The sequence below is a fragment of the Oryctolagus cuniculus genome, chromosome 5 (assembly GCF_051225735.1).
Source record: "Oryctolagus cuniculus isolate XC-2025 breed Fujian yellow rabbit chromosome 5, ASM5122573v1, whole genome shotgun sequence".
Classification (NCBI taxonomy): Eukaryota; Metazoa; Chordata; class Mammalia; order Lagomorpha; family Leporidae; genus Oryctolagus; species Oryctolagus cuniculus.
Window position 1 is genome coordinate 138,818,182 of NC_142871.1, and position 24,737 is coordinate 138,842,918.

A 24,737-nucleotide genomic window follows, 5' to 3' on the forward strand; every position below is an offset into this window, starting at 1 on the left:
CCTCACTACGTCATCGCTCTGAGCCCGCTCTTAGCGGCCAGCGCGGGCGCCGCCCGAGACCGTGGGGCCCCGGTTGCCGCCCCCTCAGGTAAGCTCTTCTTCTCCTCGCCTTCGCCCCTTTTTTTCCGAGCCCTGCTGTCTTCCTCCCCTTTTCGTGGCTCCAAGAGCGCCGCGTGAGTTCCAGCGCCGCGTCTGCCGTTCGGACCCCGCGACTGGCCGTACTAACCCCAGCTGGGGCACGGGGGTCGGATGCCACCGTCTTGGCGACAGAGGGAGTGTTTTTTGCCTTCCTGGGCCGCGTGGTCCCCCAAGGCGCAGGTGTCTGTGATTCCTGGAGACAGGAGGGAATGCTGATTGATCCCGACGAGCAGGAGCCTGGTTTAAGCACAGGGTAGGGAAAGGGTAGAGGCAGGAGTAGGCAAGCCCGGACGGGTGGGCTTGGGTACCGTGTGGGCAGCGTGTGAACCCTGGGCGGTGACAGTGGAGAAAGATGTCTTGGGCCCTGCCCCTGAACCAGGAGCCACCATGTTGGTGATACCCCCCGGACTGAGCGAGGAGGAGGAGGCACTGCAGAAGAAATTCAACAAACTCAAGAAAAAGGTGAGGAGGGAGTGTGTGGGGGCATGGCCCAACCTTCCCCAGAGTCCGCACTCAGAACACTGGGGTGAGTGTGAGGGGCTGGGGGAAGGGGGTGCTGGCTGCTACGTGGACACATGCCACCTCTCGGCGTAGCTTCAAGAGGTGGGCTCGCCCAGGTCTTGTGTGGGTCTTCTCCCTTCTGGTCCCTCCGCCATGGCGTTGTCTTGTTTCCCCATGGCTGCCTTATTGATCACCTTCAGGTACCCAGAACTGAAGCTGTGGTCTGTTGGAATCCCGTTCTTCTTCGTGATCTTCCAAAGAGGACCGACTATACCCAATTCTCCCATGTGTTTGGCCTCAAAATCTCATCTCTGACTTGGCTGCTGTTTGCAGAGTCAAACATCTGCCCACTTCTCCTAGTTCTTTTCAAGTGGTTTCTCTTCTTTCCTGTGAATTCCCCCACAGCAGGGCTCTGCTGCCACCTACCTAGGCTTTTGTAGTTATCTCTCACACCTCCTGGTCGTTTTCTCTGTTGTTGTTTGTTTGTTTGTTTGTTTTGAGTTCATGTGAAAATGACCCATTGAAAACACAAAACTCTTTTCCCTCTCTTCTCAGAATGGTAAAGCGGTTTCATGCAGTGTGTAGATCACAGCTTCCAAACCTCAGCTTGGCATCCCTGGCTAATCAAATAGAACCCCTGACTACTCCCAAAACACATTCCCACAGGCTTTTTAGCCCTGCTTCTTTGCCTAAAATACCTCTTTCCTCTCTCTCTCTGTTGTGCAAGTTCTACCCAGGGCCCTTTCTAATAGCCATTAAGCATCAGGAAATCTCATTTTTAGACATAAATGTTCTGCACCTCTTAGAGTCATTCTTGGCAATTCAACTTGAGTCATTTTGTTTCCCAGTTTGTAAGCGTCTTGAGAGTAGGAATGGTGTGTTTTAATTCTGTGTATCCTCATTACAAAGTCACGATCTGGCCTCATTAAATGTACAAAGGGGACAGAGGGATGAAGCCCGCAAGAAAAGCACAGGCTTAACCCCAAGGTTTTCAGAACTTGCAGCTCTGGAAAGCCTCTGGATACCGTGCGTTGTTAGTTTAAGTGTCGCTGACATTGTAGATCGTCGGGAACCAGATGCAGAGGCAGAGGTGCCATCTGCATTGTTCTATCCGAGAAAGGGTATCCTTGGAGTGCTAGCTCAGGAGCCGTGGGTGAGGACCCAGCACTGGCCTGTACTGACCCCTCTCTTCTCACCCTTGTTCCCAGAAAAAGGCGTTGCTCGCTCTGAAGAAGCAAAGTAGCAGCAGCACAGCCAGCCAAGGCGGTGTCAAACGCTGTGAGTGGTGGGAAATGGGGCGGGACTGAAAGTGGGCAGCGTGGAGCTGACTTTAATCATAGCCTGGCCGTAATGCTGTTTTCCCTCACTACCCCAGCACTGTCAGAGCAGCCTGTGGTGGACACAGCCACAGCAACAGAGCAGGCAAAGCAGCTGGTAAAGTCAGGAGCCATCAGTGCCATCAAGGCTGAGACCAAGAACTCAGGATTCAAACGCTCTCGAACCTTAGAGGGGAAGTTAAAGGTGAGCCCACGAGAAGGGTTGTTCGGGGGCCCCTTGACTTCAGAGTGCATCCCTCCAGGTTGAATGGCGGCGGCTCAAGGAAAACATAATGCACACTTGGTCATAGCAAATTGCTGTGCCGTCCTGAGCTTTCGGTTTCATATCTGTAATTTGAAAAAACTCGGTGACTCCTAAATTCCTCTCCATTTTGTACATTCTGGGATGCTAATCCACCTTGAGTTTGTGCTCTTGAAATGTGTTAGTCTAAGGGGTTGAACAGGCTGAAAATGCCGTCAAGCTCAAGAGAGTTTTAGGTAAACCAAATACTTCACTTACTTAAAAAGACTATATAGTAGAACAAGAAATGTACTTGGGGTTAAAAGAAAAAAAAAATTAGAGGAAGCCAAGATGGCAGGGAGGGAAAAGGCCGTGTCTGTCCCGTGTTTGGCAGCCTCCTGCCCCCACACTGAGGTGGTCTCTCCCCTCTCCAGGACCCTGAGAAGGGGCCAGTCCCCACTTTCCAGCCTTTCCAGAGGAGCATATCTGCTGACGATGACCTGCAAGAGGTAATGGTGTCCGGGCCTCTGTCCCTGAGAGGCCCGGGGCCAGAGGTTGAGCAAGATGAGAGACCCACGTTTTAGGGGCATATGGCAGCAACTGGGGATCATCTGAACTATTCTTGCTCTCTTTTGCAGTCATCCAGACGTCCGCAGAGGAAGTCTCTGTATGAGAGGTGAGAGAGTTACAGGACTGGGTCCCCCTTGGCAGGTGAAGGATTGGTTGCCTGAGTCCTTGGGAGGTCTGGTGGGGTTGAAGTGGAAGGAGCCAGGCTGTAGAGGGAGGGGTGAGCCCCACAGAGTCTGTGAGGAAGTAAAGGCCCTCTTTGATACTCTGTGTGCCTTTCCTCAGCTTTGTATCTTCCAGTGATCGGCTTCGGGAACTGGGGCCAGATGGAGAAGAGGCAGAGGGCCCAGGGGCTGGCGATGGCCCTCCTCGAAGCTTTGACTGGGGCTATGAAGAACGTGGTGGTGCCCGCTCCTCCGCCTCCCCTCCCCGAAGCCGCAGCCGGGACCGCAGCCACGAGAGGAACCGGGACAGAGACCGAGACCGTGAGCGAGAACGAGAGCGAGATCGGGATCGGGATCGAGACCAAGACAGAGACCGGGAACGAGACCGAGAGCGGGACCGGGACCGAGACCGAGAGCGGGACAGAGACAGAGACCGAGAGCGGGACCGCGATAGGGACCGAGAGCGAGAGGGCCCTTTCCGCAGTGAGTGGTCTTGGCTGTTGGGGAAGGTGACCTCAGCCAGGGTTTCAGTAGGTGCTGTTAAGTGGAGGGTGAGGGGCGGGCACGTGATTTAGCTGTTAAGATGCCAGTTAGGATGCCCACGTCCCACACTGGAGCGCCTGGGTTCACCGCCAGCTCCTGCTAGTGTGCACCCTGGGAGGCAGAGGCAATGGTGATGGCTCAAGGATTTGGGTCACTGCTGCCTATGTAGAAGACCTAGATTTTTTTTTTCTAAAGCAGAAGGTGAGATGGGCTGGCTTGTGACTGTTGATTCCTGATCCTGTAGGGTCAGATTCCTTCCCTGAACGCCGAGCCCCTCGGAAGGGGAATACTCTCTATGTGTATGGAGAAGACATGACACCCACTCTCCTCCGTGGAGCCTTCTCTCCCTTTGGAAACATCATTGACCTCTCCATGGACCCACCCAGAAAGTAAGGATGACGAAGGGGAGTGGCAGGAAGTCCCTGCCCTGTCTCCAGCGACCTGTGTGCACTGGGTTTGGTTGGGTCTAGAAGAGCCCAAAGCCCTCTGCTGACCCTGTTTTCTCTCATCCCAGCTGTGCCTTCGTCACCTATGAAAAGATGGAGTCAGCAGATCAGGCCGTTGCTGAGGTTGGGACTTCCCTGATCCGTTCTTCCCATCCCTCCTGCCATCCTCATGTTTGTTCCCTTGTAATACTGGGAGCCAGGAAGAAATTGATTCCTTTTGACAGAGAAAAATCTCTTTCTGTTCACTCAGAAAAACTTGTATTCTCAGATCCCCATGCAGTCTATCCATGATAGCAACACCCGTAACAACTCCTTTGGTTTATCTGAAATAACCCGCCCACCCTCCGCCCCCTCCCCTCTTTCTGCAGCTCAACGGGACCCAGGTGGAATCCGTACAGCTCAAGGTCAACATAGCCCGCAAACAGCCCATGCTAGATGCAGCAACTGGCAAGTCTGTGTGGGGCTCCCTCGGTAAGAATGGGGTTCTTCCCTCATCATGTCCCCAACAGTCTGTCCCCGCAATCCCCAGGTTCCCCAGATGTGGTAGTGGTCACAGTGTATGTGAAGCCTATGGGAAAGGAAAGAGAACTGTCAGGCTCTTGGTCAGAGGTAAAGGAAGGAGAGAAAAGGATGGAAAAGTACTCCAAGGCGATGGCGGGGGTGGGGAGGAAAGTGGGAGACTTGGGCTGTGCCGAGGACGGGTGTCTCGTGTGGCTCAGGTGTGCTGAGACGGCCTTTGTCGGGTTTCACAGGCATTTGAAAGTCAGGACTGGGACTCAGGTGTGAGGTAAAGATGAAGATGGAAGTTAGGGGCTTCCACATCGCAGGGTGGCCACAAAACACTATTATAAGAGACACTGGATTTGGAGGAAAAGGGGACTGGGCCTGGGGACTGTCCAGGGAGTATGTCAGGAAGCAGGGCTGTACTCATGCTGCCCATGTTCCCCGCTCACCTGACATGGTCGGCTGAAGTTGAGGACGCAGCCAAGGAGATGGGAAGAAGGATCTGAGGCTTGGGAACACAGCACAGGTCCCTGGGCCACTGAAGTTCAAGAGCCCAAGCCTTGGAAGGAGGGTGTGGTCATTAAGGGCGAGAGACAGGGCCAGGGAGAACAAGAACTGGCGTGGGCAAGAGTCACTCTGTTCCCAGAGTGGTGGGCTTGGTATCCAGGGACGGGGTGAAAAGAGGGCCGTGTCCGTGGAGGGAGAGCGTGAGGGCCGAAGCTGCCCCTGGATGAGCTCTTGTGGTGGGCCGAGTGGTGGTTCTTGGTGGGACTGTAACCTGTCCCACCTGAAAGCAGCCCTTCCTGGGGAAGGGGTGAGCAGAAAGAGGGTCACAGCAAGAGTTCCTGCGGACGGTATATCAACAAAGGGCTACAGAGGTTTTCTGATTTTTATTTTTTGATGTAGTGACTGGAAGCAGTGAGTTAACAGCATTCCTGAACTTAGCAGTGATGACATTTGGGGATTCTCTGAGAACAAGACATTTCATCACAATATCCAGATGTGACCCAAGCACAGCTTACGCTGGCCCTGGGCACGAGTTGGCTGCCGCTGGCCTGTGGGAGCTGAGAGGCGGCAGGCCAATCTTGGCCACCAGAGGGCAGCTTAAAAACGGGACTTCCAGAGGCTGGGGCTAAGGGGGAAGTAGTCAGGCTGTGGGCCTCGGGTCTGATGGGTGATCTCCTTCGCACCTTAACTGTCGTTTCCTCACTCCGTAGCTGTCCAGAACAGCCCTAAGGGTTGCCACCGGGACAAGAGGACCCAGATTGTCTACAATGACGATGTCTACAAGGAGAACCTTGTGGATAGCTTCTAGGGAACGGAGCTGGATTCCTCGTGCCTCATATGCCCCCAATGCTGGTCTCAGTAAAACACTGAGGTGGAAGTACACACATCTCCCTCAGCCTCTGGTTTTTCAGCACTTGGGATGGGGGTTAAGCCTTTAAAAACGGCTGTCAGATTCTATCTCAGTTGCAACCACATGGCCAGTGCACATTCCCCACTCCCTTCCCCCAAGAGGATCTGGAACACAGGGCTAGTCGCAGCTGTTTAAATTGGGTCCCACGCCCCTTTCCAGCAGGAAACCCCTTACAGAAAACCCAGATCCTCATCTTTGAGTTTGTCCTTGAGCCAGGGCAGCACTTGGAAGAGGTTGATATGAAAGTCCCGGGCATAAGCAGGTGCCTGCAGGCGCCGCTTGTGGTCTTTGCAGACATCTACTACTCCCCAGCTGATGACACCAACCTGCGGAGGCAAGGGGACGCCAGGGATCGCCGGGTGGAATTCCTCCCTGATCCCAGGAGCCCTGCTCTTCCTGACTGCATCTGAGCTCCAGGAGTTAGACTGAGGTCCTGTTCTCACTACACAGGCCAGACGTGTGGCCCTAGGCTGGCATAGCACTGAGGTGACGCAGGCTCTGCCCTCCCATCGCCAGCCACGTGCTTTGAGCCTTCCTGCTCCTGTGGGCATCTCCCCACAGATAGGAATGAAGGGGAGAACTCACTTGAATGAAGCGACTCCTCTTGTGAATGATCAGAGGCCCACCAGAGTCACCTGCAGAAGGGGAGGAAGCTGTAGGGAAAGGCTGCTTGGCCTTGGGGATTTGCAGCACAACAAAGAGCCTTCTCACCTCTGCAAGTATTGGGGTCAGCGTAGGGATCCACTCCTCCAGTGCAGAGGAACCTGGGGGTGACTACCGCCGAGATGTCCTTGACTTTGTCATAGCCAGGAGCGTATTGAGCATCCCTCTCGCAGCTGGCTTTCTGAAGGAAGGAGGGGACGTGGGGGAGCAGGGTGACAAAGCTGGCCTGGGAAGGGTTGGGGCCCAGAGGGCCTCCTTCCTGGGCTCTCCTGTTCCTCACCTTATCCCCATTCTTGATGTAAACTTCCTTGCGAGTCAGCTTCTTCTCCTCCTCAGACACAAACAGAGCCTTGACGTTCTTCGCAGGGAGCAGCTCTTCCTCTGCACGTGGAGACGGGCTGCGTCATTTCAGCGGCCCTCGCCTCCCTGCTGCCTTTCTCAGCAGACAGCCCTTCGTGTGAGCCTGTCAGCAGGCTGGGCGTGCCTGCTCCCGCAGCTCCCTCACGCCCCGCTCGGCCCTCATCCTTGTTTTCTCCCTGACTGTATCTTACTGTGTTGTTGGCAGGTGGTTGACTGAGGAAGCCGCAAGGCTCGAGTGGTCCCCTCCGTGCAGGGCAGGCAGATGGGCCTGTTCATGAGGGACAAAGTCAGGAGGTCCAGACAGGCAGCTGCTCGTCCCAGCCCGCCTCTCGCAGGACTCCAGACACTCACCTGAGAGTCTGGCTGTATGTCAGCTTACTCTTGAGCTTCACCAGGGCTACATCGTAGTCATAAAACTCGGGGATTCCTTCTGCCTTTTTCCCATTGATGTTGTAGTTGGGGTGAAATAGAACTTCTTCTACCTCCAGGTCCCGCCTCTTCCCTCCTGAGACAGGAAGGGAGCGGGTACTTCTCTGCGGCAGCCTTCTGCCTCGGGCCCCCATTATTCCTAACATTGAGTCTTCCCCCTTCCTGACTGGTGTGGGGTCTAGAGTGGGTGAGGGGGTTGTCTGGAGAGCGTGCCCGGAGCTCGGGAGAATTCTGTTGCCTCCTTACCCACGCTGACTTTGATTGAGTGCTTCTGGTCGTCCACTGTGAAACAGTGTGCTGCTGTTAGCACGAAGTACTCAGACACCACAGCCCCCATGCAGTTCTCATGTCCCTTCTGAGGGCGCTGGGGACAGAGGTGGAGGGAGAAAGCTCAGCTTTGACGAGCCACGATGTCCGAGCATCCGCCCCTCCACCACCCTTTCCCCCTGCCCCCACCTCCCATGGGTCCCCAGCACGAGGACGCTGTGCTTACAGTGACTGAGATCTTGGCATGCCATGGTTGCTTGTGGTAGTCGGTGCCTTCCCTGTGCTCCCACACCATGCCACAGAGCCCCAGGGACTGGCTTTCATCTGGCAGAAAAAGAGAGTGTTGAGGCTTCATTCCCAAATGACAGTGGCTCATAATGTTTGTGTACTCATGTTGAGTATAGTGAAAAACAGTTTAAGAGATTAGGGAGACGGCTGTTTTCAGGCCCAACTCTTGCTAGCTTGCCATGCCTTGACCCCTTGGCCTCTGTAGAATGAGGGACCATAGCAAGAATTGCTCAGAGCACAGATGCTAAGATCAGGAAGTGGACAGTGGCAGCAAACAAGCATAGTGAGACAGAGAAGAGGCATGAGAGAGGCCTAGTCGCTGGGAGGGGTAAAGGAAGAATGAGTGACGAGCAGATCCTGGGAGAGCTGAGATTTCCGAGTCTCCACATGCACCACCACCACCACCCCCCCCGGGAGTTCCTACCAATCATCTGGAAGAAAACGTCCTCCAAGTGCTCCATGTCCTTGACTCTGAACACATGTTGCTCGTTCTCCTTCTTGGAAGCCAGGGCATTGATGTTCGCTGGCTCCACCAGAGGCCCAACCCCAAACACATAGACGTCTGAGGGAGAAAAGGCAAGGGTGAGGGTCTAGGCCCTAGCACAGGAGGTGCTGGGTGCTGGACAGGTTACTCACCCAGGTAATCCTCTCTCGGGTTTTTGCGATCCTTGCCAATGTTTAGCAAATCCCGAATCTCATTAATGACAGTGACTGGGTCGCCCCCCATGTTGTGCAAGCCTGCAGGAGAGATGGGCCCGTCAGAGAAGAGGGTCAGGGAGGGGTGAGGTGACAGGCATCAGGGACACACGTGGCTGAGCAGGGAATGGAGGAGACAGGTGATGAGGATGCTGGGGAGCAGGATTGGAGGAGAGCTTAACAGCCAGCTGTGAGGAGTGTTCAGGACCCAGCACACGTCCAGTGCTCCAGGTGGGCTTCAGAGCCACGTGCTGGCCTGGGAGGCTGGGGGGGACAGAGGCCTTTCTGACCGTCAGTCATGAGGATGATGACGTGGCGAGTGCGGTTCCAGCCTTCAGGGGGCACGTCCCCTGGCCAGCTCATCATGTTGTACACTTCCACGAGGGCCCTCTTGGTGTTAGTCCCTGTCTTCAGCTTGTGGTCTGTGGAGAGGGAAGAGGTCATCCTTGGGCCCCAGAGACCCATCCGCATCTTCACTTAAACCACAAAATGGTCTTCCCGGCTTCCAACAGGCTCCCACTAGTCCTCAGTACCTAACAGCCCCGCTGACCCCTCGACTTGGTCTCGTGACCCTCCATGCAACACCCCTGAAGCTCCTGTCATCGCTCACCCCAGAGGGGCCTCCCACTGTTTCCTTCCCTGACCACTGACCTTCATAACTGATTTGATTGAGCTTCTCTGTGACCCAGTTTGCATCACTGCTCTTTGGATCCGACACTCTAACCAGAACATTGGGGTATGTGGCATATGTCACTAGGCCATATCTTGGCCTCACCCCATAACTCGCCACCTGTGGGTGAGAGGGGCAAGTGATCATGGCGCTGAAAGTATGGAAAAGTCAGCAGTTGCTGGGACAGAGGAGGTTGTAGAAAGGGGCTCATGGCTGGAGGTGCACAGAGGAGTCTCTCTTGAATGCTAAGAAAGTCGAAGGCAAGGACAGAACAGGCCCTGTGTGGGGATCGGGCAGTGAGAACCATTCAGAGTCCCTGCTCTGATAGGGAGAGGGGGTTTCACCTTCTCAATCAAGTTGACGAGACACCTCTTGGCCCCTGTGAAGTTGCTGGCCCCGATGCTGTCTGAGCCGTCCAGCACCAGGTAGATGTTCATGGAGCCGGCGGGGTCCAGGACAATCTTGCGCTTCTGCAGTTCCCCTGGGTTCCAGCAGAGAGGGTCAGGCTCCAGCATGCACTGGGTGTCCCTCCTCCAAACCCACCCCACAACCCAGTTCCCTGCCCTCCTGCCTCCCATCTGTCTCTGCCCTCAAACCTGGGCTGTGCCCGTCCTCAGCATCAACTCCTTCTAAAGTCTGTGTTAGGGAAGACAGGAAGGCTTCCGCCACCTCTTGAGGGGTGTCGTACATGAAGGAGCCTGGGAGAAGTGAGCAATCAGGTCACATGTCAGGAAGAGTCGGGGACCAGTGACCAGCGAGACCGGGAATGGTGACTTTGCAGGGAGGGAAGGGCCCAGAAGTGAGGACGCTCCCCAGGGAGGAGCTGGGAGGCAGAGAAGATAGTGTCAGAGGGCGGGGATGTTAGGATGGGAGGCCAGGACCAGGGTCACCTTGGCAGGAAGGCTCTGTCCCACTCCAGGAGCCACCTTCCTGGCATGTTCGTTGCTGGGAGCCGCGCAGGGTAAGCCCCTGACTGCAGTGGTAGGTGACAGTGTCTTCAAGACGGTACCGGCTGCCCGCCTTCCTTGTGCCGATCGGAATGCCTGGGTTGGGGCAGTACCCCGCTGCAGAGGCACGAGACGTGGAGCTGAGAGCCAAAGTTGGAGGCCCAGAGCAAAGACACAGCCAGAGTCACGGTGCCCGTTCCTCAGGCTGATGCACCGTCAGGGAGAGGGGAATGTGGCGGCGGGGAGCATCTCACCTCCATCGTCGCAGATGGCGGTTTGCCCATCCCACCGGCCATTCACCTGGCAGGTGCGATTGGCAGAGCCCCGGAGAGTGTAACCATGGTAGCAGTGGAACGAGATCTCATCATTCACATTGTAGTAGGGAGACCGGGGCCAGTAGTCCCCATTCTCAAAGTCCTGAGGTTTTGGGCAGCGAATTGCTTTGGGAAGAGGAACCATGAGAAGTCACCAAGAGAGAAGGGCTGCCTTTCGGGTGTCCCCCACTATCCCCCCGGTCTGGGAGGCCCTGTCGCTGAGCTCCAGCACCTTCCTGGTCCCACAGGAGCAGCGTCTACCCCTCCACCCATGGGGTCCCCGCTGTTCCTCACCCCCAGCTTCCGAGCATCCTCGTGGCTGGAAAGCGTCCAGACACAGGCTGGGTGCTTAGCCCCTCCTCCTCGCCTGCAGCCCTACTTGCTCGGACTCCGTTCAGCCCGCCTGATCTCACCCCAGTGCTGACTTTGGCCATCACCCGCCCTGTCCCTCCCCCGCTCACTGCCCTCAAACCTCTACACTCGGCCTTGGCGACAGTCTTTTGATCTTGGGTCCTCAGGGGGCTCCAGGATCCCATGGATCTGCAAGTGCGTGTCTGCACAGGGTACGGGTAGAAGCCAGAGGGACAAACATACTCCAGTGCCTGGCCCTCCTGGAGAAGTTGGAAGGAGCCGCCTTTGATCTCCACCCCTTCTAGAGAGCAGGGGCTTTGGGGCTGGGCTTCAGGCAAGGGAGTCGCAGTCACACCTGGAGAGAGAGGCTCGTGAATGCTCACCCCCAGGGCTAAGGAGGGATGGGGGGCAGCAGGAGGGGGGAAAGAGCCTCACTTACCTCCAGACAAGAGGACCAAGAACAAGGGTGCAAGGCAGAGTCGGGGGCTGAGCGTACTCCCCATGGCGACCGGAGGGCAGGAAAGCAGCTGGGGCTGGGTCAGAACGGCTCCTCTGGGCTGGCTCTGCGTGTCCGCCGAGCTCAGGGGCCAAATGGAAACTCCAGACTTGGGCCTGGTTGCACCCGCTTCCCCTGCCCCCCCCCCCCCCCCCCCGCGCCAGCCCTCAGCCTTTTATGCAATCTCTGTGCTGGCACCTGCAGCCCATCCCGCCTGTGCTGTGCACACACATGGTTTTCCCGGAACGTTCAGGCAGGAGGGCCCCGCTGGGCGGCCAGTGGAGGAAATAGAAACTGAAGAAGCCCAACCCTTGCTGCACTAGGTTCAGGACTCTCCCTTCCCACGCTGGCCCTCGGCCTCCAGATCTCCCCATTAAGTCCAGACTTCCCTCTTAGGGACTGGAAATAAAGCCCCGGCTCGCCCCCCAACCGCTGACCAGTGTTGTGGGGCAGAGTCCAGCTGCTGTTTGTCCAGCAGGTTCTCTGACCTGCCTTCTGACAGTTCCCGGAATCATCTCGGCCTCCTGTTCCCCACCCAGCCTGGCACAGGCACACACAGATGTGGAAATCACTGATTTTTATTAATTTCATAACTGGGAAATCCCATGTGAAAGTGAAAGGACCATGAGTCAGGTAAACCAAGGGGAGAGATCTGAGCAGAAGTGGGGACTTCAGACAACAAGCTCCCTGGCAGGCGCCCTGGAGGCCACCCCGCCTGCAGGTGCCGCCCCTGGGCTCCTGAAGACTGGGTTTCCCGAGCCAGGAGAACAGCCACAGGCCACGGGTCCACATGGGAGGGGTGGCAGATCCCCGCAGAACAGCCTAGGGCCGGGGCCACAATCAGAGGGGTAAGAAGTTCAGGACACCTTGCAGGTGCTCCCTCAGCCAGGGCTGCAGGCGGAAGAGGTTGATGTGGAAGTCTCGGGCTGTCAGGCCCCGGGGAGCCTTTTTACGGGAGCCTTTGCTGGTGGCACAGGGGTTGTAAAGCCCCCAGCTCACCACGCCCACCTGGAGGAAGAGAGAGAAGGAGGAGCAAGGCTGCCACAGTCACCGCTTGGAGCCCCAGCTCAAGCCCCAACACCACCCCTCCCTGGTTCCTTTCCCAAGATCCCCTAGGCCCCCCAGCAAGGCCGAGAGCCTGCCAGCTTCCAGCGTCTCACCTGAAAAAACCTGAACCTCCGCTCAAGAAAAACTGCGCCCCCAGATTCTCCTGCCAGCAGAGAGGGACAGGGGACAGTGTCACGCAAGGCAGCGCAGTGTCCCAGCCAGCGGCGTGCTGGTCACCAGGACGTGGGGGGTGGGGGGCCCGGGGGCCGCCCTCCCCTCAGGAATGCGGGCTTGGAAGGGGGACTCACCCTTGCAGGGATTGTCATCCTGCTCAGCACCACTGCACAGAAACTGATCTGTCACCACCTCGCTGACGTCTGTCAGGTTGGGGAACCTCTCAGAGACGGCCTGGATACAGTTTTTCCACTGTAGTAGGAATGAAGTGGGAAGAGAAGGTTGTATGGAGCAGCCCGGGGAGACGCCGGGGGGGGGGGGGCAGGGTGGCTTAGAGGGAGAAAGCAGCCCGAGCCAGAGTGGGGAAGAGACTTTCTGGGAGCTGCCACGGCAGGTGGGAGGCTGGGGATGCGGGCGGTTCCGGCACCCCCAGGGCGGCTCTCACCTCTGCGCCTGTCTTGAGCTTAACGTTCAGTTTGTTCCCATCCAAGGCGACAAAATGAGCAGGAATGCTCCGTTGGCTCAGCAGCTCCTCCTCTGCAGTCAGGAGAAGGGCCCGTTGGTGTGAATCCAGACTTCCTGCCTGGGGACTGCAGCCTGGCCCGGGGTCTCCACCCCCAAGACCCGGCTCCAGGTCTTCACGCACCCAAAGCCCCAGCACTCACCGTGGTCCCGACAGGTGCTGCCTTGGGGTTTCCGCAGAGCCAGATTGGCCTCCACTGTGCAGGGAAGGCAGATGGGCCTGGAGAGAAGGGAGGGGGTCACACAGGCCCAGCGTCCACATCCCCGCCTCAGCTCCCCAGAGCACTAGCCCCAGACTCGCACCTGGCGTGGGTGGATATTTTCACTTTCTGGGTCAGCTTCAGCAGGGCGATATCGTCCCCATAGAACTCCGGGATGCCCTGGCTCTTCTTTGCATAGACATTGAACCCTGAGGGGACCTCCACCTTCTCAATAAGGAATTCTTTGCCATGCTGGGAGTTGGGATCCCCTGGGAAAAATGCGACAGATTAGCCTGGACCAAAACTCCTGAAAAGATGGAGGCTGGGGAGGGGCTGTAGGAACTCTAGCCTTGGGGCCGGGAGCCTGGTGAGGCTCCTGCCTTACCCACGCTGACCCTCCACAGGGAGCGGTCCTCGGCGTGGTGGAAGCAGTGAGCAGCTGTCAGGACCCACTGGTCAGAGATGAGGGCCCCCCGGCAGGTCTCCTGGGCCCTGGGCTGCAGGTGAACACAAGACATTCAGAGACTGCTGTGTGCTGGGCCACGGTCACTGTCACCTCCAGGAGCTGAGTCGTACCCCTCCTTCCTGCTACCTTAAAAGTGACATGCCAGGGTGTCCTCTCCTGGTCAGAGGCGTTGGCTGACATGTTCCCCACCCCGCAGATGGTGTCGGTGAGCTTGGAGACATCTGTGGGTGTGAGGACCGGACACGTGAGCGGTACCCAACCGGGGCCCGGCTTCCTGCTCACCGAGGCAGGGCGCAGCTCACTCACCCAGCATGTGCTCAAAGACCTGCTGCAGAGCCCTGGCGTCCTGCAGGATGAAGGCGTGCCTCTCCCCGTCCTTCTTGGAGGCCAACTCATTCAGCTCTCTCCAGTCCACATCCAGCTTGCCCACCCCGATGGCATAGATGTCTGATGGGGAGGAAGGAACACCAGAACCCCGTGGCTCAGGAGTTTGGAACTCACTGTGTCCAACAAAGGTCCCACGTGAGCTGGGGCCCCATCCCTCGCCCCTGCTGCCACTCTGCCTCCACTTCCTGCCACGCCCTGCCCTGGGCTTTGCTCCTTGAGGCTCCTCACAGCTGCAAGCCTGCCCGCACCGAACTTAGGCTCTTGACACAAGCTGCTCCTCTGGTTCATCTTGCCTGAGATGTCCACAGGACTCACTGTCTTTTTTTTTTTTTTTTTTTTTTGACAGGCAGAGTGGACAGTGAGAGAGAGAGACAGAGAGAAAGGTCTTCCTTTGCCGTTGGTTCACCCTCCAATGGCCGCCGCTGCAGCCGGCGCACCGCGCTGATCCGATGGCAGGAGCCAGGAGCCAGGTGCTTTTCCTGGTCTCCCAGGGGTGCAGGGCCCAAGCACCTGGGCCATCCTCCACTGCACTCCCAGGCCACAGCAGAGAGCTGGCCTGGAAGAGGGGCAACCGGGACAGAATCCGGCGCCCCAACCGGGACTAGAACCCGGTGTGCCGGCGCCACTAGGCGGAGGATTAGCCTAGTGAGCTGCGGCGCCGGCCAGGACTCACTGTCTTACCATTTGTCACTTTCTAAGCAAGGCCCCCTTGGCCTTGCTATCTAAAATCGCAGTGTCCCAGACACTTCCATTCTCTAACCCCATCCCCCGCCACTTCATTGTATGCTATGCCATGTCACCTACCACCTATCATGCAAAATGATTTCCTGGTTTATCTTGTTGATTGCCTGTATGGGTAGAATTGTGTCTCTCCCCACCCCACACCCAGAAGATAAGTTCAAGTCCTAACCACTGGTACCTATGAATCTGACCTTATTTAGAAAAAGGGTCAGGGCCAGCGCTGTGGCATAGTGGGTAAAGTCACTGCCTGCTGTGCCAGCATCCTATATGGATGCTGGTTCAAGTCCCGGCTGCTCCACTTCCGATCCAGCTCTCTACTATGGCCTGGGAAGGCAGTGGAAGATGGCTCAAGTCCTTGGGCCCCTGCACCCACATGAGAGACCCAGAAGAAGCTCCTGGCTGCTGGCTTTGGATTGTTGCAGCTCTGGCTGTTGCAGCCATCTGGGGAGTTGAACCAGCAGATGGAAGACCTCTCTCTCTCTCTCTCTCTCTCTCTCTCTCTCTCTCCCACCTCCCTCCCTCCCCAACCCCATAACTATGCTTTTAAAATAAATAAATAAAACTTAAACTCAAAGGGATTAAGAAGGAGGGAGTTTGGACACATGCACACACACGGGTGAAAGAACACCGTGGAATGGCACAGAGGTGCACCCAAGACAGACGGCAAGGTGAAGAAGAGGCAGAGATGGGAGCTGTGAACTACAAGCCTGGAAGTGCCTGGGGCCCTCAGCAGCTGGAAGAAGCAGGGTAGGACTTCGACAGAGCCTCTTGGGGGTGCACGGCCCTGTCCATGCCCTCACTCCAGCCCGTGCCAATGGGAATGTTCGCAGCCTCCCAGGTCTACGGTCATTTGCTACAGTAGCCCCAGGAAACAGACACATCGCCCTGCAGGAGCGGAGGTTCCCATGCAAGCAGGTATCTTGTGCTTTGCTGGCACCAAATCCTCAGTGCTCAGGACAGTGCCTGCCCCAGGAGTCCATGAGGACTTTAAAGTGACTGAATGAATAACAAGAGCCCCTGACACACCAGACCTGGTCTGATTCCTTAAAATGTAGGCGCTGGGAGGAAGGCCTAAAGCCACTTCTTCCCACAGAAGGCCCTGGACCCACATAACCATCAGTGCAGGCCTTGGAACGCGCTCACAGGCAGAACCACCCTGGTCTACCTTCTCCCAGCCTCGCACCATTTGTGGCCCATTTTTGCTCCCAGAAGGCCCTGCTCTGTGTGTAAGGAGCAAGATGCTCAGACCGAGAGAAGTCTTCTGCCAGGAAGCCATTCAGCCACCGCCCGGACAGCAGCAGCTGCAGTGGGAGCTGGAGTGGGGTCTCTCTATTTCTCCTGCCTCTTTTTAATAAGATGTTTTTGAGCCCTGAACCCTGGCCTGGTGATGCTGAGGAGGAGGGCAGTGGGGTTTGCGTTTTGTCTTCCTGGGGCTAGAGTTTGAAAGAGGAAGCAGTTTTCCCCTGAGGTGGGAAGCAGACAGTGTGAGTGGAAGGAAGGGGGAAGGGCACATTTCGGGGCTCAAAACCAGCTGCTCTCTCTATCTGAGCATCTCTCAGCACCTCTCCAAAATTCTTTTCTGGCCAAAGGTCAGCAATTTGTGTTTAGTCTGAACCTGGAGATTGTTGGAACACCCAGCCCCAGGACCAGATAAGGCCCACGAAATCATTTGGCATGGACCTTCCAAGGCAACCACAGGTAGGGATCAAGATTCAATAAATCTATAGCAGACTAATTTTTAAGTTGACAGTTGTGCATGGCCTGAGAAAGATGCTATAAATATGCAAATGACCCTTGGCAGAAAAAAAAAAAAAAGGCTCCCTTGCTTTAGAGGAACAATTGCCAAAGCTGTGGTAGCTATCTCCATTGCTAAGAGAAGAGAGAGCAGGGACAGTCCATATGAAGAATGTGTGTCCCTTCCTCCTGAAACAAGGTGATGATGGTGGTGGCGGCGGTGGCAATAGTGGCTAACTCCTGTCCCTCTGAGCATCTTCCTCTATTGTCCTAAGCATTAGGTCCCAGGACCACTCCCCTTTCACAAAGAAACTGCCCACTGGGAGAGCCCATCAAAGATAAAAGCCAGGTTGCAGTCACAGGCAGTTTGACTCCAGGTTCTTCCCTACAGAATGGCCCAGACATAAAAGCGTATGGTCCTGAGCCTCAGCATGGATGACACCGCCATGCCTCTCCCCCCACAGGGCCAGCGCAGATGGGAAGGGTGGGGGAGGCTCACCCAGATAGTCATTCCTCTTCTCCTTGATGTTCAGGACATCCTTGATGCTGTCAACAGCCGGCTTGGGAGAGCCACCCATATTGGACTTCCCTAGAACAGAGAAGGGACAGAATCATTCCTCTGGGTGGATATCAGGATCCCCCCAGGAACCCTGCAGGATGGGGGAGCCTAGGACACTCAACACTTATGCCGCCCTTGTGAGTTTCAAAATACAGTGTCTGCTGAGATGCTCCACATTCCAGGCACTGGGGCCAGCTGCTCCCCGTACTTTATCTCATTTCACTCCCAGGAAGTGTGCACACCCTCTGTTCACAGATAAGAAGACTGAGTCCTGCAGGGGCCATGTAACTGGGGCAAAACCAAGGGGTCAATGCCAGCAGCGGCCCACTCCTTCCCTCCAAGCTCTCATGGCTCCTGCCTGGGAGCTGCGCCTGCCCGCCCAGCTCTCACAGGCAGTAGTAAGAGCCGACCCGTGCAAATCACAGAGCACTTTCCCACGAACTACTTCGACTGCTCCCTGTGAAACTTGTGAGGAAAGGAGGGCAGCTATCATCATCATCGTCATCATCACCATCATCATCATCACTGGCGGTTATCGTCGTCATCAACACCACCACTTCAATTTTCTAAACGGGAAACTAAGGCCCAAAGTGGCAGAGGGAGAGCTAGAATGCGGGTCTTCTGCCCACACGTGGGGCCCCCTCCGCTCGCAGGGCCGATGGCACCCACCGTCTGTCAGGAGGATGATGGCGTGTCGGATTTCCTGCCAGCCCGTGGTTTCCATGCCAAGGCGCTGCATCTGGTTGTTCATCATGATGTTGACAGCATTTAGCGCCTTGTAGATGTTGGTCCCAGTCCCATTCTCATGATCTGGAATGCGCCAAAAGGAAGCATTCTCTTAGAAACTTCTCACCCACCCCCTGGGGAACGGAATCGCTGTTCCCTCAACCATTGAAAATGCCATTTAGTAGCTGGTTTAACAAACTGAGCCCTTCGCTATGCAGAGATTTGGCATCATTACCTGCTTAAACATTAAGAGTTTTTCACGGGGCCAGCATTGTGGCACAGCAGGCAAAGCTGCCACTGGCGATGCCAGCATCTCCATATGGGTGCTGGTTCAAGTCCCAGCTGCTCCACTTCCATCCAGCTCCCTGCTGGGAAAGCAGCAGAAGATGGCCCAGTGCTTGGGCTCCTGTACCCATGTGGGAGACCTGGATGGAGTTCCAGATTCCTGGCTTTGACCTGGCCAGTCCATCCTATTGCAGCCATCTAGGAAGTAAGCTAGTGGACAGAAGATCCCTATCTATCTATCTATCTATCTATCTATCTATCTCATTAACTCTGTTTCAAATAAATGAATAAATCTTTAGAAAAATAAATACAAGTGTTTCCACCTTAGAAATACCAATGCATAAGCCCAATGCAAGACCACTCAAAGTCCCAACAAAGATGGGGTTTCCAGATCTTTAGCCACTTGCTACTCCCACCCGGATAGTTCTATATAGCGCACATGTGGATGACACAGGGAGAGACTGTGGTGTTGAGCCATGAAAGCCACACCAGCAGTTAGGTGTCTGGAGGGAGCTTAGGACCTGCACGATGCATTTGGACACCCAGTGCATTAGAGCGAGCCATGAGCTGGTGGAAGCTGAGAGCTTCCCACCTGATCCCAGGCTCGGAAGCTACCCCGGAGTCCCAGAGGCTCAGGCACCACTGAGAAGCCTGCCTCTGTCCCTCTCACCCGGAATCTGCCTGCAGACACCCAGAGTCCACCCTCAGCTCTGCCTTCCCCATCACTGGGCGACACCCACACCTGTATATTTGGCATTTTCCAGACTGTTGATCACTTCGGTCATGTCCCGAGAGTTGTCATGCAGCACAGACATGATGACCTTGGGCTGTGAGGCAAAGGTGATGACGGCAACACTCAGATTGATCTCAAAACTGAAGATCTGTGAGGGGCAAGGAAGAGGCAGCATGAGGGGTCTGAGACCCAAGCGGAGATGGCGGGAGAGCGAGCAGAGAACCTGGAGGGAGACCGACAGAGGGACAGAGGAAGATCCACAAGGAGCCCCCTCCTCAAACACTGCATCACGCAGGTTGGCACTGTGGCGCAGCGCACTGAGCCACCAACTGCAGCGTCGGCGTCCCACATGGGTACCAGTTCGAGCCCAGGCTGCTCCATTTCCAATCCAGTGCCCTGCTAATGTGCCTGGGAAGGCAGCGGATGATGGCCCCAGTACTTGGACCCCTGCCACCCAAGTGGGAGACCCAGCTGGAGTTCCCGGCTCTAGGCTTCAGTCTAGCCCAGTCCTGGCTGTTGCAAAGTTTTGAGGGAGCAAACTAACAGGCATATGTATGATCTTGGTCTCTCTCGATCTCTCTTGATCTTTCTCTCTTCCTCTTTTCTATGTCATTCTGCCTTTCAAATAAATAAATAATTATGTTTAAAGAAATTTTTAACTTAAAAAATAACTGGGAGGAAAAACTATCTATTGACGCGGATTATTGAGGAAAGCATGATTATAAAATGCACAGCAAGTGAAGAACCAAATGCTCTGTTCATGCACTCTGTCTATAAAAACACTTGGAGGGGCCGGCGCTGTGCTGTACTGGGCTAAGCCTCCACCTGCAGCACCGGCATCCCATATGGGCGCAGGTTCAAGTCCTGGCTGCTCCTCTTCCAATCCAGCTCTCTGCTTACGGCCTAGGACAGCAGTGGAAGATGGCCTCAGTGCTTGGGCCCCTGCCCCTGTGTGGGAGACCCAGAAGAAACTCCTGGCTCCTGGCTTCAGATCAACCCAGCTCTGCCGTTGCAGCCATCTGGGGAGTGAACCAGTGGATGGAGAACCTTTCTCTCTATCTCTCCCTCTTTCTGTCTGTAACTCTACTTCTCAAATAAATAAATAAAATATTTTTAAAAATTTTGGAGCACATAAGCCAATACAGGTGTGTGTGTGTGTGTTATAAAGTATATCCCTGTTCCACTATATAAATCTTAAAACCTACACAAAATAGTGACAATTTAAAGGAAATTATTAAATATTAAAATTATTAACAAAGTTAAAATTGCTCAACAGGAGTTATTTTCCTGCCACACCTCATGGATGACCTTCTATGCCTCTGTGGAGACCACTTATCTAACACAGTGCCTGCTCATCTTCCATGTCTCCCAGCACCCAGCACCATGTCTGACACATAGTGGGTGCCCCAACAGTGTCCGTGGGATCCTATAAACTGAATTCATGGTTCTTTTACGGCAGGGATGGTATAATCTGGGAAGACGTCTCAGAGGGGTGGCGTGGAAGGAGACAGCCAGCCAGTGAGCGTGGGCAGCCGTCCAGCGCGCAAGGTTCCCGATTCCTGACCCTGTCCACCATGTGGGTGGCGCTGTCTTTGAAAATCTTGAAGTCCTCTTCGGACACACTCTGGGAAGCGTCCAGGAGCAGGTAGAGGTTCAGGTGACCGGAGCGCTGGATCTGGATCTTGCGGCCCAGGCTTCCTGGGGAAATGCGGAAGAAGAGGTTCAGATGCCCGCTTCCTTTCCAAGCTCTTGCCTTGGGGTCTCCAGACCCCCTGCCTACTCCAACCCAGGCCCAGCCCCTGCCGCAAACACTCACCCTTCTTCACCTGGGTGGGGTTGGTGGCTCCAAACAGGTGGGCCAAGGAGGTTCCCATGGCGGGAGCCACGTCCTCCGGGAAGTCGTAGGAGTAGGGCTCTGTGGGAAGAGCTCCCCAGAATCAGCCAGGCTGCTCGCAGTCTCGGCGGGGCTGGGCGGGGCGGGGGGTGGGTACTCACGGCGGCAGACGGGCTCGGTCCCACTCCAGACCCCATCGCTCTGGCACTCTCGCTCCGCGGACCCCGTCAGCACCAGATCCGAGGAGCAGCGGTATTTGACCTTGTCCCCGACGCCAAAGCGGGAGCCTGTGCGCACCGCACCCACTGAAATGCCCGGGTTGGGGCAGTGGCCAGCTGGGAGTGAACCAAGGACCACCCGGAGTGAACACCCGGAGGCTCCTGGCCCCTGAGCCCCGGACTCCCACGCCACCCGCCAGAACCAGTGGAGGGGAGTGCTCTTTCTCTCTCCCTCTCTTTCTTCCTTCCCGTCTGCCTGCCTGTCAAATTAAAAAAAAAAAAAAAAAAAGTCATATTTGAACCCAAAGCTGGCTCCAGAGACAAGGTACTTGGCACAATACTCAGCTCTCTCTCCCCCAGCAAATCTTCCTTGCAGTAATAATAATTCAGGGAGCCAGCGCTGTAGCGTAATAGGTGAATCCTCCACCTGCCGCACCGGCAGCCCATATGGGAGGGGGCTGGCGCTGTAGTGCACTGGGCTAAGCGTCCGCCTATAGCGCCAGCACCCCATATGGGCGCAGGTTCTAGTCTCGGCTGCTCCTCTTATGATCTAGCTCCCTGCTGATGTGCCTGAGAAAGCAGTAGAAGATGGCCCAGGTGCTTGGGCCCCTGTACCCACGTGAGATCTGAAAGAAGCTCCTGGCTTCAGATAGGTGCAGCTGTGGCCATTGTAGCCATCTGGGGAGTGAACCAGCAGATGGAAGACCGCTCTCTCTCTCCCTCTCTCTCTCTCTGCCTCTGCCTCTCTGTAACTCTACCTTTCAAATACATAAATAAATCTTAAAAGAAGAAGAAGAAGAACCCCAGGCCCCACAGAGACCCCAGGTGCATATTTGGCTTCAGAGTTCCCCAGGAGATCCCAGCCCCCAGCGGCACAGCGGTCCGGGTACTCACCACCATTGTCACACACGGCCGTCTCTCCATCCCACATGCCGTTGAGGCGACAGTGCCGCACGGGCGAGCCCCGCAGCGTGAAGCCATCCTCACACTCGAAGCTCAGGTTGCTGCCCACCGGGTAGGCTGCCAGCCGTGGGGTGTACATGCCGTTCTCAAAGGAGACAGGGGCTGGACAGCGAACAGCTGGAGGAGGGGGCGAACACAGGGTGATGGGGTAAACACCTGATCTGGACGCCAAGCAGCTGGTGAGTCTGTGGGGAGTGGCTGACTGCTGGCCATCCAAACACTGAGACAGCCAGCTGATGCCCGCACAATTCCTGGTTGGATATCGGCAATCTCCACAATTCACATCAGTTGATTGATAAACAGCTGCTTCCCACAGCTCCCTGAGGGCAATGGCCACCCCAACCCCTCCCCTGAGATCTTCAGCTGTCCACGAGGCGCTGGGACCACTGAGCATCCATTCTCGGGGTTGCTACTATGTTGGCAACTGTAGGTCATAAGTCATCTGTAGGAGCCCGTGCTGTGGCATAGTGGGCTAAGCCTCCACCTGCAGTACCGGCATCCCATATGGGCACCGGTTCGAGTCCCGGCTACTCCACTTCTGATCCAGCTCCTTGATAATGCACCTGGGAAAGCAGTGGAAGATGGCCCAAGTGCTTGGGCCTTTACACGCACATGGGAGACCCAGAAGAAGCTCCTGGCTCCTGATTTCAGATCAGCCCACTCTGGCCTTTTCAGCCATCTGAACCAGTGGGTGGAAGACCTCTCTCTCTTTTCCTCGCTCTCAAATAAATAAATCTTTTTTTAAAAAAATCACCTGTGGCTTTCATTCCCCCATAATCTCCATCAAAGCCTAATATTTCTCCAAATATTTTGCAAGGCCCCCGCAAAAGCAGCCCGGTCACCCCTCACACATGTTCTGTCAGGGTAAGCCCCACCCCAAGCAACAGACAAGTTCTGGACAGGCCCCTGCTGGGGCTCTCCGAGGAATGCCGGCCCGGAGTCTCACGTTTGCAGACTGCCCTCGTCAGCCGCTTGGCTCCCGGAGTCTGCCACTGTCCGTTGCTTTTGCACAGCCGCCACGGCGGGGACGGGTAGCGGTCCTGGGGGCAGGAGTAGGTGAGGAGGCTTCCGGGGGCCCAGCCGTGGCTGAGGGTGAAGGTGCCGCCAGAGATATTCACGTTCTGACTGCAGGAAGGAGTGGCAGGTGCCAGGCCTGCGGGCGTGGGGACAGGACAGAGTGACAGGAAAATGAAGAAAGTCGCTGACAAGAAAAAGCAGAGCAAAAGAGACCGTCCGCTTCACACCTGGACTCCAACCTGGGACCCCAACAGCCCCTCCTCTGCCTCCTACCTGGGTACAGGAGCAGCAGGCAAAGGAGAGCCCTCAGTGGGTCCATGGTGTCCACCTAAGGGCAGAGAGAGCTGAGCGCTGAGGGAGGGAAAAGGTCATCTGACTTCCCGGAAACCAGGGCTGGCTCAGCAGCTTCTTCATTTGCTGCTAGAAAACGAAAACTAGGGAGTGGCGAGGGGGACAGCTTCTTGTTAGGGATAAAACAAGCAGGGACTGGGGCTGAGCTGAGGGACCAAACCTTTGCCCCGTCTCCACACTCCTCATGCCTCTGCAGAGGAGGAGGGCGCCACGGCAGGCTCTATTTACAGCGCCCAAGCTCCACCTGCTGCACCCACGTGCACATGCACACATGTACACACGTGTCCTCATGCTTGACTAGCCTAAAGCACACAAACCCACAGACCATCCAGGATACTTCCAAGCATTTTATTCAAGTAAACTTCTCGTTTTCTTTCAATTTTGCCAAGTGCATTTTACTCTCTGAGAGCCCGGGACCGTGCTGCCTTTGGAATATAAGCTTCCAAGGGATTGAGATGGATTTTCTTAGAATTTCTGGATCAGTAGGAAGAGTCACAATCCTTTTCCTCCCTGCAACCTTTCCCCCAGAAAGAATCTGAAGATACAAATGAAATCAGCGCTTAGCTGTGGAGCCAGGAAAAACGTTTAGAACATTTTTATGGGATCTCCCAGAAGATAAAATTCCTAGCTTACATCATAAATGAATTTGGGGTTGGCTACTTGAAGGAAATAAAATATTTGAGGGTTGAGATGTTCCTTTAAATCATAACCTACAGGGCCAGCCCTGGGGCATAAGCAGGTAAAGCCACCTCCTGTAGTGCTGGCACCCCATATGGGTACAGGTTTGAGTCCCAGCTGCTCCACTTCCCATCTTCTCTGCTATGGCCTGGGAAAGCAGTAGAAGATGGCCCAAGTCCTTGGGCCCCTGCACCCACACAGGAGACCCAAAAGAAGCTCCTGGCTCCTGGCTTCGGACCAGAGCAGCTCCTGCTGTTGCGGTCGATTGGGGAGTGACCCAGTGGATGGAAGACCTCTCTCTCTCTCTCTCTCTCTCTCTCTCTCTCTGTAACTCTGCCTCTCAAATAAATAAATATTTAAAAAATAATAACCTGCATGTAGATGAAATGTGGGAAGCAAAGAAACTAAGTTAGTATGTTGGTCTCCCCATCCTGGAGAAGTATCTCTCTCTCTCTCCTCTTTTTTAAATGTATTTTTCACTTTGAAAGAGTTTCTTCAATCCCCAAATGCCCACAACAGCCAGCACTGTCCCAGGTGAAAGCCAAGAGCCAGAAACTCAATCCTTGTCTCCCACATGATTGGCAGGGGGCCTCCTAGGGTGCACACTAGCAGGAAGCTGGATCAGAAGCAGAGTAGCCAGGACTGGAACCAGGCACTCTGATATGGGAAGAAGGTGTCCCAAGCGGCTTCCTGTGGGGAGCAACTGAGACTAGACTAAGTTACTGGAATTAAGACTTATTCTATGCATCTGCTCTCCCACAATATGACGCTGAGAGAGAGAGAG

At 55.5% G+C, this 24,737-nt stretch overlaps 3 protein-coding genes across 5 annotated transcripts; 1 reads left to right on the forward strand and 2 right to left on the reverse strand.

Moving 5' to 3' along the window:
* Positions 1-15: 15 nt before the first annotated feature.
* NELFE (negative elongation factor complex member E) lies at positions 16-5,809 on the forward strand. Of its 3 annotated transcripts, XM_089334255.1 has the most exons (12): positions 16-88; positions 313-391; positions 518-600; positions 1,848-1,917; positions 2,015-2,160; positions 2,631-2,705; positions 2,835-2,872; positions 3,049-3,410; positions 3,715-3,859; positions 3,985-4,039; positions 4,285-4,387; positions 5,638-5,809. In XM_089334255.1, exons 3-12 carry the CDS (start codon positions 526-528, stop codon positions 5,733-5,735), a joined length of 1,167 nt encoding a protein of 388 aa, XP_089190381.1. In that variant the 5' UTR covers positions 16-88; positions 313-391; positions 518-525; the 3' UTR covers positions 5,736-5,809. The 3 variants fall into 3 exon arrangements, with proteins under 3 accessions (XP_089190381.1, XP_089190382.1, XP_089190380.1); XM_089334256.1 differs by lacking the exon at positions 313-391 and having other exon boundaries at positions 491-600; XM_089334254.1 differs by lacking the exon at positions 313-391.
* On the reverse strand, positions 5,292-11,584 carry CFB (complement factor B). Its single transcript, XM_089334245.1, has 18 exons — positions 11,262-11,584; positions 10,944-11,177; positions 10,412-10,597; positions 10,101-10,274; positions 9,807-9,908; positions 9,555-9,691; positions 9,192-9,330; positions 8,831-8,962; positions 8,481-8,582; positions 8,269-8,406; positions 7,783-7,880; positions 7,536-7,653; positions 7,212-7,365; positions 7,052-7,128; positions 6,781-6,881; positions 6,549-6,681; positions 6,423-6,472; positions 5,292-6,163 (listed from the first exon to the last, which is right to left on the reverse strand). The coding sequence occupies exons 1-18, from the start codon at positions 11,323-11,325 to the stop codon at positions 6,008-6,010; spliced, it is 2,295 nt and encodes a 764-aa protein (XP_089190371.1). The 5' UTR covers positions 11,326-11,584; the 3' UTR covers positions 5,292-6,007.
* A 296-nt stretch (positions 11,585-11,880) lies between these two features.
* Positions 11,881-23,260, reverse strand: C2 (complement C2). Its single transcript, XM_089334244.1, has 18 exons — positions 23,198-23,260; positions 22,854-23,060; positions 21,839-22,024; positions 20,888-21,061; positions 20,709-20,807; positions 20,457-20,590; positions 18,902-19,040; positions 17,818-17,958; positions 17,089-17,178; positions 14,034-14,174; positions 13,854-13,948; positions 13,647-13,758; positions 13,365-13,530; positions 13,205-13,281; positions 12,985-13,076; positions 12,674-12,791; positions 12,479-12,528; positions 11,881-12,326 (listed from the first exon to the last, which is right to left on the reverse strand). Exons 1-18 carry the CDS (start codon positions 23,241-23,243, stop codon positions 12,159-12,161), a joined length of 2,235 nt encoding a protein of 744 aa, XP_089190370.1. The 5' UTR covers positions 23,244-23,260; the 3' UTR covers positions 11,881-12,158.
* Between the last annotated feature and the right edge of the window lie 1,477 nt (positions 23,261-24,737).